This window comes from Anolis carolinensis, chromosome 2 (genome assembly GCF_035594765.1).
Source record: "Anolis carolinensis isolate JA03-04 chromosome 2, rAnoCar3.1.pri, whole genome shotgun sequence".
Lineage (NCBI taxonomy): Eukaryota > Metazoa > Chordata > Lepidosauria > Squamata > Dactyloidae > Anolis > Anolis carolinensis.
This window is the reverse complement of record NC_085842.1, coordinates 204,117,030-204,132,601: the sequence shown is the minus strand read 5'-3', so window position 1 is coordinate 204,132,601 and position 15,572 is coordinate 204,117,030. Positions and strand designations below refer to the sequence as shown.

The following is a 15,572-nucleotide window of genomic DNA, read 5'->3' as shown; positions in this document are numbered from 1 at the left end:
TCCCTCTCCAGAGAGAGAAGGGTCCATTCAGACGTGGGATGAATACAGTGGGCCGCCACCGCGGCTGCCTCTTTAACTGCCAGGGCTGCTGACTGCTATGCAATCCTGAAACGCCAGCAAACTCTTGGGCAGAGCAAGTCACAGGCCTCGTTAAACGACGACTCCTACGAGCCCATAGAGTCGGCTGAAAAGTGCCGTCGAATCGCAATCCATTCCACAGAGTCGAGTCTGAGCGCCCTTGAAGCCGCCGAGGATCTGGCCAAACCCAAAGTCCAGCCTGTGGAGCGTGTGGACGCGCCTGCCTCCTTGCTTGCGTCCTTGCTTCCTTCCTTCCACCCGCTTGGCCCTCGGGTCCCATTCCGAAGAGGGGGCCCTTCCTTTCGGAGGAGCCCTTCCCCTTCTGGCGCGGCGCCTTGGCAGGAAGGCAGGCAGGCAGGCAGGCAGGGGAGGCAGTGCAGCTGCGTTTCCTGAGGACACTCGCTTTGTTTCAGCGCTGAAGCCCCGCGTGGGCCGGAGGGAGGGAGGAAGGAAGGAAGGAAGGGAAGAGGGAAAAAGGAAGGAAGGGAGGGAGGCAGGCAAAACAGAGAGAAGGAAGGAAGGAAGGAAGGGAAAAGAGGAAAGAGAAAGGGAAGAAAAGAGAAAGGAAGGCAGGCAGGCAAGAGAAAGGGAAGGAAGGAAGGCAAAAGCGAGTGAAGGAAAGAAGGAAGGCAAGAGAAAAGGAAGAAAAGAGAAAGAGGAAGGAAGACAAGAAGGAAGGAAGGCTAGAGAAAGAGAAGGAGAAAAGGAAGGCAAAGGGGCAGGACAGAAGGGAACAAGAGAAAAAAGGAAGGCAAAAGGGAGGGAGGGAGGGAAGGGAAAGAAGGAAGGCAAGAGAAAAGGAAGGGAAGAAGGGAGGGAGGCAAGAGAAAAGGAAGTCATAAGGGAGGGAAGGAAGGAATGAAGGAAAAGGAAGGAAGGTAAAAGAGAAGGAAAGGAGGCAAGAGAAAAGGAAGTCATAAGGGAGGGAAGGAAGGAAGGAAAAGGAAGGAAGGTAAAAGAGAGGGAAGGGAGGCAAGAGAAAAGGAAGTCATAAGGGAGGGAAGGAAAGAAGGAAGAGGAAAGGAAGGAAGGCAAAAGAGAGGGAAGGAAAGAAGGACGGAAGGCAAGAGAAAAGGAAGTCATAAGGGAGGGAAGGAAAGAAGGAAGGAAAAGGAAGGAAGGTAAAAGAGAGGAAAGGAAAGAAGGAAGAGAAAAGGAAGGAAGGAAGGTAAAAGAAAGGGAAGGAAAGAAAGAAGGGAGGCAAAAGAGGGAAGGAAAGAAGGAAAGAAGGCAAAAGAGGGAAGGAAACAAGGAAGGAAAAAGGGAAGGAAAAAGGGAGGGAAGGAAAAAAGGAAGGAGGGAACAGAAAGACAAGGAAAGGAGTGAAGGAAGGAAGGCAAGAGAAAGGGAAGGAAACAAGGCAGGAAGGAAGGAGGGAAAGAAGGAAGGCAAAAGAGAGGCAAGGAAGGGAGGGAGGGCCGTCCCTCTCCCCTTCTCCCTCTCTCCTCCTCCTCCTCCTCCGCCCCGTCCCTCCCTCCCTCCCTCCCTCCCTCCCACCCGCGGCGTACTTTGCTGCTGCTCCTCCTCTCAAGGAAGTTTCCTCCCCTTCTCCTTTCCCTCCGCCGCCTCACTTCCCCGTATTCCGCGAGCCGGGCCGGAGCGAGAGCGAGAGAGAGAGAAGGGAGACCCTCGGGCAGGCGGGAAGGGGGAAGGCAGGGAGGCCGAGCGGATGCCGGTGGCGGCGGCCAACTCACAGCCCCGCGCGGCGCAGCCCCAGCCGCAGCCCCCCTCCTCCTCCTCCGCCGCCTCCTTCGCCTCCGCCGCCGCCTCCTCCTCCGCCCGCCGCCTGGTCCTTCTCTCCGCCGAGGAGCGCCCCACGGATCCCCCGGCCCGGGCCCGAGGCGGCGGGGAGGCGCCTCTTTCGGGGGCCCCCCCGCCCGTCGAGCCCCCCCGCACCCGATCCCGGTCTCGCTCCGGGTTTTTCAGCCTCCTCGCCATGAGCGGAGCGGGAGGAGGAGGCGCCTCGGCTGCCCCCGCCGCCCATTTCCAGCCCCCGCCGCCGCCGCTCCACGGGCCGCCCAGCCTCGCCAGCCACGGCGCCGGGTACGGGGGGCAGCTCCTCCGCGGAGCCAGGAACCACAACAACCCGCCGCCGCCAGGTAATCGAGGGCCCGGGGGGCTGGGGGGAGGAGGGCAGAGGGGCCTCGAGCCTGACTGAGAGGATCCGAGGCGTTTGCACCCCAAGTCGATGCCGAGGCCGGCTAAGAATCGGGGACCTCGCCCGTGGAAGTCCCGCCGAGTTCAGTGGGACGCAACTTCCTCGCCAACACACACTCAGGGGGACCTTCCACGCAGCCCAGTCTCCCAGAAGATCAAGGCAGGAAATCCCACAATATCTGCTTTGAACTGAGTCAGACCACACTGCCATATATTCCAGATGAAAGGAGATCATGTAGGGTTGTTATATGTTTTCCCGACTGTATGGCCATGTTCCAGAAGTATTCTCTCCTGACGTTTCGCCCACATCTATGGCAGGCATCCTCAGAGGTTGTGAGGTCTGTTGGAAACTGGGCAAGTGAGGTTTGTGTTGTCGAAGGCTTTCATGGCCGGGATCACAGGGTTGTTGTATGTCTTTCGGGCTGTTGGAAACTGGGCAAGTGAGGTTTATTTATCTGTGGAAAGTCCAGGGTGTGAGAAAAAAAACAAAACTCTTTGTCAGTAGTGAATGTTGCAGTTAATCACCCTAATGTAAGATTGTGGACGGGGTCACAGAGTGTGTATGGCGATGTTTCAGCCCATGTCTCATTCCCAAGTCATTTTCTAAGCGGGGTGTTGGGTGGTTCAAACACACACACACACACTCACCCCAATGTTTTGGAAAGGTCCCTGCCTTTTGTTTTCTCCTCTCCAAGCCAAAAGATTAGGGATCCCACTGAGGGAAGTCCATCTCAAGAGGCTTTAAGGGGAAAACAAAGCGACCAAAGTCTCTTATCCAGTATCCATACCTCTCTCTCGCTCTGCCTGCGCACCTTGGAGTTGTTTCGCTTGGCTCTTTGGCTCCCTTTCCACACAGCCCTGTATCCCAGAATATCAAGGCAGGTAATCCCACAATATCTGCTTTGAACTGGGTTATCTGAGGCCCCTTCCACACAGCCGAATAAAATCCCACATTCCCGCCTTTGAACTGGAATATATCGCAGCGTGGACTCAAATCACCCAATTCAAAGCAGATGTTGTGGATTTTCTGCGTTGATATTCTGGGTTATAGGGCTGTGTGGAAGGGCCCTGAGTCCACACTCAAATAATGTGGAGTAACCCAGCCAACCTAGCAGTTTGAAAACATGCCAATGTGAGTAGATAATAGGTACCGCTCCAGCGGGAAGATAATGGCGCTCCATGCCGACCACATGACCTTGGAGGTGTCTATGGACAATGCCAGCTCTTTGGCTTAGAAATGGAGATGCACACCAACCCCCAGAGTTGGACATGACTGGACTTAACATCAAGGGAAACCTTTACCTTTATTCTGGGATGTAGGGCTGTGTGGAAGGGCCCAGAGTCCACACTCAGATAATGTGGGATTTTCTGCCTTGATATTCTGGGATATAGGGCTGTGTGGAAGGGCCCTCAGTGGTGTCCTTGGGGCCTTTCCACACAGCCCTGTAACCCAGAATATCAAGGCAGAAAATCCTACATTATCTGCTTTGAACTGTAATATATGGTAGTGTGGACTCATAACCTAGTTCGAAGCAGATATTGTGGATTGTTTGCCTTGATATCCTGGGTTATATGGCTGTGTGGAAGGGCTCCCAGTGTGTGTGTGGACAGATTCCTTATCTCTGCTACAGCCATGTGACCCAGAATATCAAAGCAGATAATCCACAATATCTGCTTTGAAATGGGACTCCTTCCACACAGCTGCATAAAAGCCATATTGAACTGTATTATAGGCAGTGTGGACTCAGATAATCCAGTTCAAAGCAGATATTGTGGAATATCTGCCTTGATATTCTAAGACCCTTTTCACATAGCTGTATAAAAATCCACATTATCTCCTTTGGACTGGGTTATATGGCAGTCTGGACTCAGATAACCCAGGGCCCTTCCACTCAGCCATATAACCCAGAATATTAAGGCAGAAAATCCCATAATATCTGCTTTAGATTGGGTTACCTGAGTCCACACTGCCATATATCCCAGTTCAAAACAGATAATGTGGGGCTTTTCTCAGCTGTGTGGAATGGGACCCAGTTCAAAGGAGATATTGTGGCTTATCTGCCTTGATATTTTAGTTTATAAAGCTGTGTGGAAGGGCCCAGAGTCATCTGAGTCCGCACTGCCACATAAACCCAGTTCCGTGTTTTTTATACATCTGTGTTATTCCAGAATATCAAGACAGAAAATCCCACAATATCTGCTTTGAACTGGGTCATCTGGGTCCACACTCAGATAATGTGGGGTTTCCTGCCTTGACAATTTGGGATATAGGGCTGTGTGGAAAGGCCCGAAGTCCATATATATAACCCAGTTCTAAGCAGATAAAGTAGGTTTTTATTCAGCTGTGTGGAAGGAGCCTAAGACTGTTTTTGGGAGGCTGAGGAAGGCCTTGTGAATTGTGTTTGTGTGTGGCCCCGCTTCTTTTCATTCAGCCCTCCTGTCACATCTTGTTGGTGAGTGAGGAAAAAGCTCCATGCTCCTGTCACATATCTGCTTTTACGTTTTGGAGTTGCTGTTTTGTTGTCACCAAACTTGCGAGCCTTGTCTGTCTCTATGGATGGATGAGTTCATGCACTGTTGTCACCCTGGACTGAACATGTGGGATGACGCTCCTGGGATGAAACTCCAGCGCTGTGCACATGGCTTTCAGGTGGAAGGAGAAAAGGCGCCACAGTTATGGGCTCGAAGGAGAGTGTTGAAGCGGGCATAGAGGTGGGAATCGGTAATCTTCAGAACAGTGAAAACTTTTCAAATGGCAGTGGAGTAGAAAATATTATGGCTGAGGCGTTGAACCTAACAGGATAATACGAGATTTGTTTGTATGTCAAAATCCATTATGCTGGAATATGTAAAACCCTTGTTCTGTACATGTTTAGTCCAGCAGGGAAAATAAATATTCCTGTAACATGTATAGGCAATCCACAAGTTATGACCAAGATGCGTTCTGTAGGTTTGTTCTTAAGCTGAATGTGTTTGTACGTTGGAACATGTACATTTTTAAGTGTAACTCCAGCTATATATATGTTTGTATGTATGTGTGTATACGTACAAGCTTTGGACAGCATAGGGAATGGTTAATATTCCTATGGGGTTTCTTTTGCTGTCTGTTCCCTTGTTCCGAAGATTTCACCTCACTTTCTGTCCCTGTGATAATTGGATTTTGTAAAATTTGGCATGTTGTGGAAACAAGGATTTTGATATAGCTTCAGTGGAGATACTTTGTCCTCATGATAACTCTTTCAGGAGTGAATTTCCCTTCTGAGGGGTAGATTTCTCTCACTGCCTGTTGTCTCACCCCCATTCTTAACTAGGAGTCGTTTGTAAGTAACTCGGGGACTGCCTGTATTGCGAAAGGGTTTCATCGTTTTTGAGGTGTTATGATGGGTTTTCCTGGTGCCGTAAGTAGAACTGGGAATTGTGCAATTGACAAGAAAACGTATCGCGAGGATAGATCTTTTGCTCTTAAATTACTCTAAATTGTGTCTTTGCCCAATTCTAGTACAGCCTTGTACATGCCTACTTTTTAGAGTTGTTGTCTGTAGTTGTAATTATTTGGTTATTATACCAAATAATTTTTGTTTTTCAGATCTTCTGGAATGTGTAAACACACAGGACTTTAACAATAGTGAATAACGTAGTAATGCAAACTTTTAACGACTAGTCTTAAGGCAATAATAAAGCTTTGCAAAAATGGAATAATAGTTGCTTGAAGCAACTTAGAAGTGCCTTAGCTTTATGTCTTCCTGGAAACAACACCCTCTTTGTGTTGTCAAAGGCTTTCATGGCTGGAATCACAAGGTTGTTGTGTGTTTTCTGGCGTGTATGGCCATGTTTCAGAAGCATTCTCTCCTGACGTTTTGCCCACATCTATGGCAGGCATCCTCAGAGGTTGTGAGGTATGTATTATACCCCACAACCTCTGAGGATGCCTGCCATAGATGTAGGTGAAACATCAGGAGATAATACTTCTGGAACATGGCCATACAACCCCCTTTTCCTTGGAAGATCTTGCCTTAATTCCAGATGTGGGTGGGGAGGGGGATGGGCCCTCAGGGGTGAGTTCCCAATAAAAGACAGCAGAGAGTACTTTTATTCTGTTACTCCTATAAGCTCTTCTTCAAAAATCATTCTTGAGATTCTCAAATGGGTTTTGTGCCAAAATATGTTTTTGTGTTTTATTGGTTCAAATTTGGCTCACCAAATCAACTTATTGCAATGTTAGAGAAAATATTTTTCTACACTTATTAGATAATGTAAACATAGTCGGGACTTGTACTAAATTTCTGCAGGAAATCAAAGCTTGACATCTTAAGATACAACTTGTTTTTAAAGTACGGATCTGCCTGTTAATTCTGAAGTCTTGTTTTCTTCAAGAACGGATGCATCTGCGCACAGAGACTGTGAATTTTGAGATGGACTGTGACAGTTACCTAGTTTCCTTCAAGATGCTGTGACGTTTATAGTATAAACATAGATTACACCACTCAGATCATTCTATATCCCCATGCTAAATGGTACTTCCGGGCTATGTACTTAAGTCTTTTTGTGGGTCAAGCAATGTTTGTACATACCTGAATTTCAGATGATTAGAAAATTATAAATGCAGTGGGTCCTTGATATCTGCTGGGATTTGGTTCCAGGACCTGCCATGAATACCAAAATCTTTGGATGCTCACGTCCCGTTATATATAATAGTATAGTAAAATAGTGTTCCTTACATAAAATGGTAAAAATCAAGGTTCTGGATCTGGTTCTTTTGGAATATTTTCAAGCTACAGACAAGTGATTGTAGAATCTGTAGATGCAGAATCTGTGGATGTGGTGGGCTGACTGTACAGTTTCTTTTTTTGAATGGGATTTGTGTGCTGAGCAGTTGTTATCTGATCCTCAGCGTTAGGCCTGTTTCCGGATATAAGGGATTACCATCAATATATTATGTGAAGGAGACTGCTTTTTCTGTTCTTGCTATTTATGAGAAAAAACTAAAATTCATGTAACTGCAAAATATTTATTAGGAATATAAATTCTAAAAATACAGTTTCATTTATACTTTATATTACTGAAAGTGACTGAAAGATATCATGTGGAATATAGCAGCAAATCATTTAGAATGTGAGAAATGCTGTTGGAATGGATCTCAGTGAAATATTTTGTTATTTGAATACTATGTTACAATCTGACAGAATGGTTCTTCTATACTTCTACATATGTGTTTTTTCATGCCTTTAAGTCTCTCATTGACTTATGATGACCCTATGAATTACATAAGATTTCCCTAGGCAAGGAATCCTCAGGGTTTTGCCAGTTTTTTTATTCTGAAATACAAAGTCTTGCCACACATGATATTCAACTACTAACCAAAATTGATTCTCTTAGAGCCCTTCCAGACATGCCCTATATCCCAGGATCTGATCCCAGGTTTTCTGCTTTACACTGGATTATATGAGTCTCCTCTGCTAGATAAACTGGAATAAACAGAAAACTTGGGATCAGATCCTGGGATATACAGTGTTCCCTCACTACTTCACGGATTACTTTTTGCAGATTTGCTGTTTCATGGTTTTTCAATAAACTCTAAAAGACTATTATAAATCATAAAAAATTACAATTTACAGCCTAAGGAAGGGAGGAAGGAGAAACCAAAGGGAGAGAAAAGGAGCCCAAGAAGCAACGGGAGGAGAAGGAGGTGATTTATCAACACACGATTGGTTGATAAAGACTTGAAATAGTGTATAACTACTAAAATAATGTATAAATATTAAAATAAATATAGCGTCCCTACTGTGAGATCTCTGGAAGTAATGACAGTTATCCTAACTATTTCTGTTTATTGGGTTGCTGGGAGTTTTCCGGGCTCTATGGAAACTAGGCAAGTTTTATATATCTGTGGAATGTTCAGGGTGGGAGAAAATCTCACTTGCCTAGTTTCAAACAGACCTCACAACCCCTGAGAGTGCCTGCCATAGATGTGGGTGAAATGTCAGGAGAGAATGCTTCTGGAACATGGTCATATGGCCTGGAAAACTGTGTCCGGCGTCTCTTCCAAGGGGACAGGCCGTTGTCCCGGTACATAGCCGAGTTCCGGGTGCTGGCTCAGAGCACCGGCTGGAACGATATAGCCCTTAGAGGACAGTTTCGCGAGGGCCTCAACATCGAGATGCAGGAAGAAATCTCTAAGGTGGATCCCCCAGGGACTCTTGAGAGACTCATCAACCAGTGTTTACGAGCTGAAGCCCTGCTTGCCAACAAGAAACAGTGGCTCCGAGGCCAGAGTGGAAGAGCCGGAGTGAAACCCCCCGCTTCTGCCAGTGTTCAGCCACATCCAGTATGGAGATCCCCACCGCCAGCCCCAAACCCCATGGGAAGCGAGGAGGAGCCGATGCAGTTGGGCAATGTGCGCCCCAGACTAGATGTTGGCGAAAAGGCCCGCCGCCAACGTTTGAATCTGTGTTGGTACTGCGGGAATGGGGGCCACTTCGCCAGAGAATGTCCAGCCAAAAAGAAGCCCGCCGCCCACCTGGCGGCGGCGTCCTCCGCAGAGCCAGAGGCGGCCGAGGCGGCTGGAGCAAAGCCGGCGGGGGAAGCCAGCGACCGGGCGTAGAGAGGCTCGCCAACCCGGTCAAAAACCCCACTCAAGAGCCGCAAACCGGGGTCCTATTTCTCCTGGTGGTAACGCTGTGGTCAGTGAAAAAAGGACCCATCATGATCCATGCCATGATAGACTCAGGGGCAACAAACAATTTCATCGATAGAGAGTATGCCGACTCTCTGGGATTACAATATCATGATTTCAAGAATGCCCGGGTGGTGCAGGCCATAGATGGCCGACCCCTAAAGACAGGTCCAGTAAGCCAATGGACTGAACCCACCAGAATGTGGATAAGGGAACACATGGAAGAAATTTCTTTCTTCGTTACCGAGGTTCCCCACTTCCCTGTGATTTTGGGTATTCCATGGCTGACACTCCACGACCCAAACATCTCCTGGTCCAACAGAGAACTGCAGTTCGCCTCAAGATATTGCCAAAACCATTGTCTAGTAGCCAAGGTCTGCCATGCCACAGGCGCAGAGCCCATCATCACCTTGCCCAAGAAATATTCGGACTTTTGGGATGTTTTCAATGAAAAGGAAGCCGAGAAACTACCCCCACATAGATCCTACGACTGTGCCATTGACCTGGTGGAGGGGGCCCCAATTCCACGAGGACACCTCTACTCCCTGACTGAACCAGAGCAAGAAGCTCTCAGGGAGTTCATAGAGTCAAACCTCCGCAAGGGGTTCATCAGACCCTCTCAATCCCCAGCAGCTTCCCCAGTGATGTTTGTGAAAAAGAAGTCAGGGGACCTACGCTTGGTTGTGGACTATAGAGCATTGAACAATATCACGAAGCGGAATCGCTACCCCCTGCCTCTGATCTCGGACCTATTAGACCGGCTCCGAGGGGCCAAGGTTTACACCAAGCTGGATCTCCGCGGGGCTTACAATCTAGTTTGCATAAGAGAAGGGGACGAATGGAAAACCGCCTTCCAGACCAAATTCGGATTATTTGAGTCCCTAGTCATGAATTACGGATTATCCGGAGCTCCCGCAACATTCCAGCATTTTGTCAACGATATCTTCCAGGATTATCTAGATCGGTTCTTGATTATATATTTGGACGATTTTTTGGTGTATTCTAGATCACAATCGGAACACGAGCAACATGTCAGAATGGTGCTACAACGATTGCGGGATCATGGACTATATGCCAAGTTAGAGAAATGCGCCTTTGATCTGCAAGAGGTAGACTTCCTGGGATACCGCGTCTCGCCACTAGGGCTCTCCATGGACCCGGCAAAGGTTTCAGTAGTATTGGAATGGCGGGCGCCAACCAACAAGAAGGAAGTACAGCGCTTCTTGGGGTTTGCAAACTACTACCGCAAATTCATCCCAGACTTCGCTCGCTGGTCTGACCCAATCACCAGCTGCATCCGAGGGAAACAGCCTTTCCGCTGGGACAGAGCAAGCAGAGAAAGGGTTCCACCAGCTAAAGCAGTTATTCACGACCCAGCCAATTCTACAGCACCCTGATCCTAAAACCCCTTTTGTTGTGCAGGCTGACGCCTCTGATGTGGCAATTGGGGCTGTACTCATGCAACCAGTGGGAGAACATCTTCATCCTTGTGCCTATTACTCCTGTCAACTAACAGCCCCAGAGAGAAATTACACTATTTGGGAGAAAGAACTTTTGGCCATAAAGGCAGCTTTTGAAAATTGGAGACATTGGTTGGAAGGGGCCAAATTTCCCATTGAAGTTCATACTGATCATCGAAATTTAGAGCACCTAAGGACCGCACGAAAGTTAAATCAAAGGCATCAGCGCTGGGCTTTGTTCTTTGAACGTTTCGACTTCCAGATCCATTATGTGACCCCGGCTCAGACCAAGCAAGCAGATGCTCTATCACGGAAACCAGAGTATGCTGCAGGACGCAGAGAGACCTCAGAATCTCGATTGCTGCAACCCGAAAACTTTGCCACGCTCACAGTGGGAAACACCAAATCCACTCCAATTGAACCAACTCCCTCTAACCCAGAATCCCTTTGCACTCAAGAAATTAGAGCCAGTCAACAGACAGATGCCTGGGCTCAAGAACAGATTCGCCAAGGACTACGTTTCCCATTCTCACTTAAGGATGGGCTACTATGCTGCAGGAATCATGTTTACATTCCTCCAGGTCCCGGCAGAGAAAAAGCACTTCATCTGTGTCATGACAGCAAGCCAGCAGGACATTTTGGGCTATTTAAAACCATGCACTTGATCCTACGAGATTTCTGGTGGCCCAAGATCCGCAAGGATGTGGAGAAATATGTCAATACCTGTCCTGTATGTCAGCGTTCCAAGACACGAAGGGAGAAGCCATCAGGGCTACTGCATCCCCTTCCCACTCCTTCTCGCCCATGGGAAATAATTTCCGCGGATTTTATCACTGACTTACCACCCTCCCTTGGATTCACCACGATTCTAGTAGTGGTGGACCTTTTTACCAAGTTGGCCCATTTCATCCCCTGCGATGGTCTCCCCACGGCCAAAGAGACTGCAGATTTATTCCTTCAACATATTTTCTGACTACATGGATTGCCCAAGATTTTAGTCACTGACCGTGGATCTCAATTCACCTCTCGTTTCTGGAAAGCACTACAAAAACTAATGGGCATAGACTCTCGTTTATCTTCAGCTCACCATCCCCAAACGGATGGGCAAACTGAGCGCACCAACGCCACTTTGGAACAATACCTTCGCTGTTATGTAAACTACCAACAGGACAATTGGGCTTCCCTATTACCTCTGTCAGAGTTTGCATACAACAATGGTGTCCAGGCTTCAACTAAAGAAACCCCGTTCTTTGCAAACTACGGTTTCCATCCACGTTTCTTTCCTTCTGTCATTGAAACCTCAGAAGTCCCTGCAGCGGAGGACTGGCTGCAGGAACTCACAGCAGTACAAGAACTTTTACACCAACAACTGGATCAAGCCAAGGAGGACTACAAACGCCACGCTGACGGCCATCGCCAGCCGGGCCCCGAGATCAAGGTAGGAGATCGGGTTCTGTTGTCCACTCGCTTTTTGCCCTCCCACCGTCCCTGCCGGAAGTTAAATGCCCGTTTCATTGGTCCCTACCCAGTGGTGGCGCAACTTAACCCCGTGACTTTCAAACTCCAACTTCCGCGCTCCATGCACATTCATCCGGTGTTCCACCGTTCCCTGCTCCTTCCGGCGGATGGTGTACGCCCCGACGCGAGTCGGCCGCCCCCCGCCCCTGTTCTAGTGGACGGAGAGGAGGAGTTCGAGGTTCAGGACATTTTGGATTCTCGCTTCCATCACCGCCGCCTTCAGTATCTCATTGACTGGGTGGGTTTTGGCCCCGAAGAACGCTCCTGGGAAGACGCTTCCACAGTCCATGCCCCCGACTTAGTCCGCCGCTTCCATCAGACCTACCCTACCAAGCCGCGGCCCCGCAACTCGAGGAGAGGGGCCCTGTTTGAGGGGGGCCTTGAGGGCGGGGATAGTGTGATGACTCATGGGCCTTGTAGTCCTGTTTCTAGTACTATTGTGGCAGACGAAGAGGAAAACATGGGATTTTTGCCGGTTCAGCCAGAGCCGGAGCCTCTCCACCTGGAGGATGTTTGCCCTCAAGAATTCAGCCAAACAGGCCTTGGGCAGAACTCCCCCCCGTTTTCCAGGAGGGAAAATTATTCTAAAGATAGTGGAGTCAGGGAGGCTAATCGGAGAAGCCTGAGAATCGCTGCCAAACAAATGGCTGATTAGGTCTGCTTCCCTTGGGAAATTCTAAGGAGTCATGCATCTGGACAGAGTTGGGTTTCGCTTCTCGTTCTCTAGGGAAAGAGTTCTGTTGGCGGGAAAACGAGACCCAATATAGGTGTTTGGCGCGAGGGATTCTTTGCGGAGTCAATTGATCAGCTTGAGGAGAGAGATCGTGTGTGGACTTCGTAATCCCAGTTCCTTGCTTCCCGGATCAAGCTTCAAGCCTTGCCTTGTCTCACGGTTTTGCCACGGACTCTGTTTCATGCTTCATGTTCGTCTTGCCTCCAGTCACGGATCTAGTCAAGAATCAAGTTTATTTCCAGCCTTGTTGTCAAGCTTCATTGGACTTTAAAGACTCTGTTATTTCCCCACACTATTGCTTGGCAAAGTGTGTGTTTCGGTCAAGTGGATTAAAACTTTGAACTCTAATATCTTATATTGGACAATACATTTCTGGACTATATTTGACCTTATCTGAAAGGTCTGCTTCTGAACTATATTCTTCACTTGTTTTTATTGATTTTATATATTTCTTTAATAAAGATATTAGATAGAGACTGGCCTCTGTGTAAGGTTATTGGTGCTCTGCAGCCAGGGTCCTGACAAAAACTCACTGCAACCCAGTGATTCTGGCCATGAAAGCCTTCAACAATAATACATTTTTGTTTATGGTAAAAAAAATTCTGGGAGAGGAGCAGAGCCTAACTGACCTGCCCAATACAGACTCTCTGTCTTTAGATCTTTCCCTTCTTAAATGCCAGATCTCTAAGATCTCCTAGGACTGAGAAGCAGAAATACTTCACAGTTGTATAAAACTAGCCAATTGGGATGCTCATTCAGCCAAAAAGCCCATTTCTATACGTCTTCCAACAACAAAAGAGTACCATCCAGCTTTGCATCTCATGCTACTTCCCGCTTTCTTTTCTTTTCTCTCCTTATCCTTGTTTGGTAGATCCTTCCGACTGTTACACTACCATGAAAGATGCATTTAAACCATTTTCACAAATCACGCACACTATTTTAAGTAACTCAGAGGACACATTAGGAAACTACTGCTGATAAGCGAAAATTCTGCATTGGTGTGTATATACAGTAAACCAGAAAGAAGCACAGTGTCAGATTTCAAATATCCAGAAGGATAAAAAATTGTATTTTCTTGTATACTTTTAACAAATGCATTACAGTTGGTCTTTCATGGTTTCAACTATCGATGGCTTTAAAATACTGATAAAATAAATGTTTGCTTTAAAAAATATAATATAAGGGGCACTATGTCATTGTGTATAATGGGACTTTAAAATTCATAGATGTTATTATCCACGGGTTGGGGGGGGGGGGGGAGTGGTGTCCTAAAACCCAACTGCAGTGGATACAAAGGGCCCAGTGTATCACAATCTTTTAATATTCCAATTTCAAGGTCCTAAAAGAAATGTTCAGCTGATGTAGCCAAACCAATAAATAACCTTGTGCAACATTTAATATTTATTTGCATGAGGACACAGGCCTTTCATGGACTCAGAAGTGCTTCATCAAATCTGTTTGTATCTAATTTGTGAAAGCCTATGCTATAAGATGGCACAAGACTTTTGTTTTTGTAAACAAGATTATTTTAAAATGAAATTCAGTACAAAATGATGTCAATGTCTGTTCTCTTATACTGTTAATCTAAAACAATCAGACAAATTGACTGGAAACCTGTTCTTACATAAAAAAGAGAACTGGGGGAAATCTGGCTTCTGAATCAGATTATGGTAATAACTGTGGCACAGTAAGCTGCTCACTGCTGTTATTGCCCTGAATCTGGAAAGTGATGGATTTTCCAGGTGCTAGGATCTCTGACATACCATCTAGTTACTTTGGAAGAACTTTTAATTTTCTCTTTTATACATTGTACACAATGCAGCTATCTGAATAATAATAATAATAATAATAATAATAATAATAATAATAATAATAATAATAATAATAGGTACCACTTGGGATCTGCACGCATCATCCGAAAATACATCACACAGTCCTAGACACTTGGGAAGTGTTCGACTTGTGATTTTGTGATACGAAATCCAGCATATCTATCTTGTTTGCTGTGTCATAATAAAATAATAATAATAATTAATAATAATAATAACACTTTATTTGTATTCCGCCCTATCTCCCCGAGGGGACTCAGGGTGGATTCCAGCATATACAGAGACACAAGGCAAACATTGAATGCCTCGAAACAATGAAACACAGGCACACAGATAAAGGTAAAGGCTTTTCACCCTTCATCTCTGGATTTGAGGATGGTGCTCATCTCCATTTCTTAAGCCAAATAGCCTGCATTATCTGTAGACACCTCCTGGTCATTTGACCGGCATGACTACATAGAATACTGTTTGCCTTCCCGCCAAGGTGGTACCTATTGAACTACTCACATTTGCATGTTTTCAAAATGTTAGATAGGCAAGAGCTGGGCTGACAGCTGGAGCTCACCCTATCCTGTGGATTCAAACCACCGACCTTCTGATCAGCTTCAGTGGTTTAGCCGAGCCCCCGGTGACATAGTGGATTAAAGCCTTGTGACTTGAAGGTTGGGTAGCTGATCTGAAAGCTGCCAGGTTCGAATCCCACCTGGGGAGAGCACAGATGAGCTCCCTCTATCAGCTCCAGCTCCATGCAGGGACATGAGAGAAACCTCCCACAAGGATGATCAAAACATCAAAACATCCAGGCATCCCCTGGGCAACGTCCTTGCAGACAGCCAATTCTCTCACACCAGAAGCGACTTGCAGTTTCTCAAGTCGCCCCTGACACGAAAAAAAGTGGTTTAGCCCATTGTGCCACACTGGGCTTTGCAGTATGTTTAGTTTTGAATATTTATAACTGTACTAACCAAACAGTGAGAATATGTACTATGATTTCATGGGAAAATGCAGTTTTGTTCACTAGCAGATAGTTTTGGAATGTTCTGTGCACAAATGACCTTGTTTCATGTCCCTGCAGGTAGATAGAGACAGCTATTAGACATAAATTTATTAAACCTTCCCTGAAT

At 46.8% G+C, this 15,572-nt stretch overlaps 1 protein-coding gene across 1 annotated transcript in view; it reads left to right on the top strand.

Moving 5' to 3' along the window:
* The first annotated feature begins 1,632 nt into the window (after positions 1-1,632).
* rnf38 (ring finger protein 38) overlaps positions 1,633-15,572 on the top strand; it is a 140,801-nt gene continuing 126,861 nt past the window's right edge. The window contains exon 1 of the mRNA XM_008114598.3: positions 1,633-2,177. Coding sequence (XP_008112805.3) covers positions 1,748-2,177 — 430 coding nt within the window. The 5' untranslated portion in view covers positions 1,633-1,747. The remainder of the gene's footprint in view (positions 2,178-15,572) is intronic.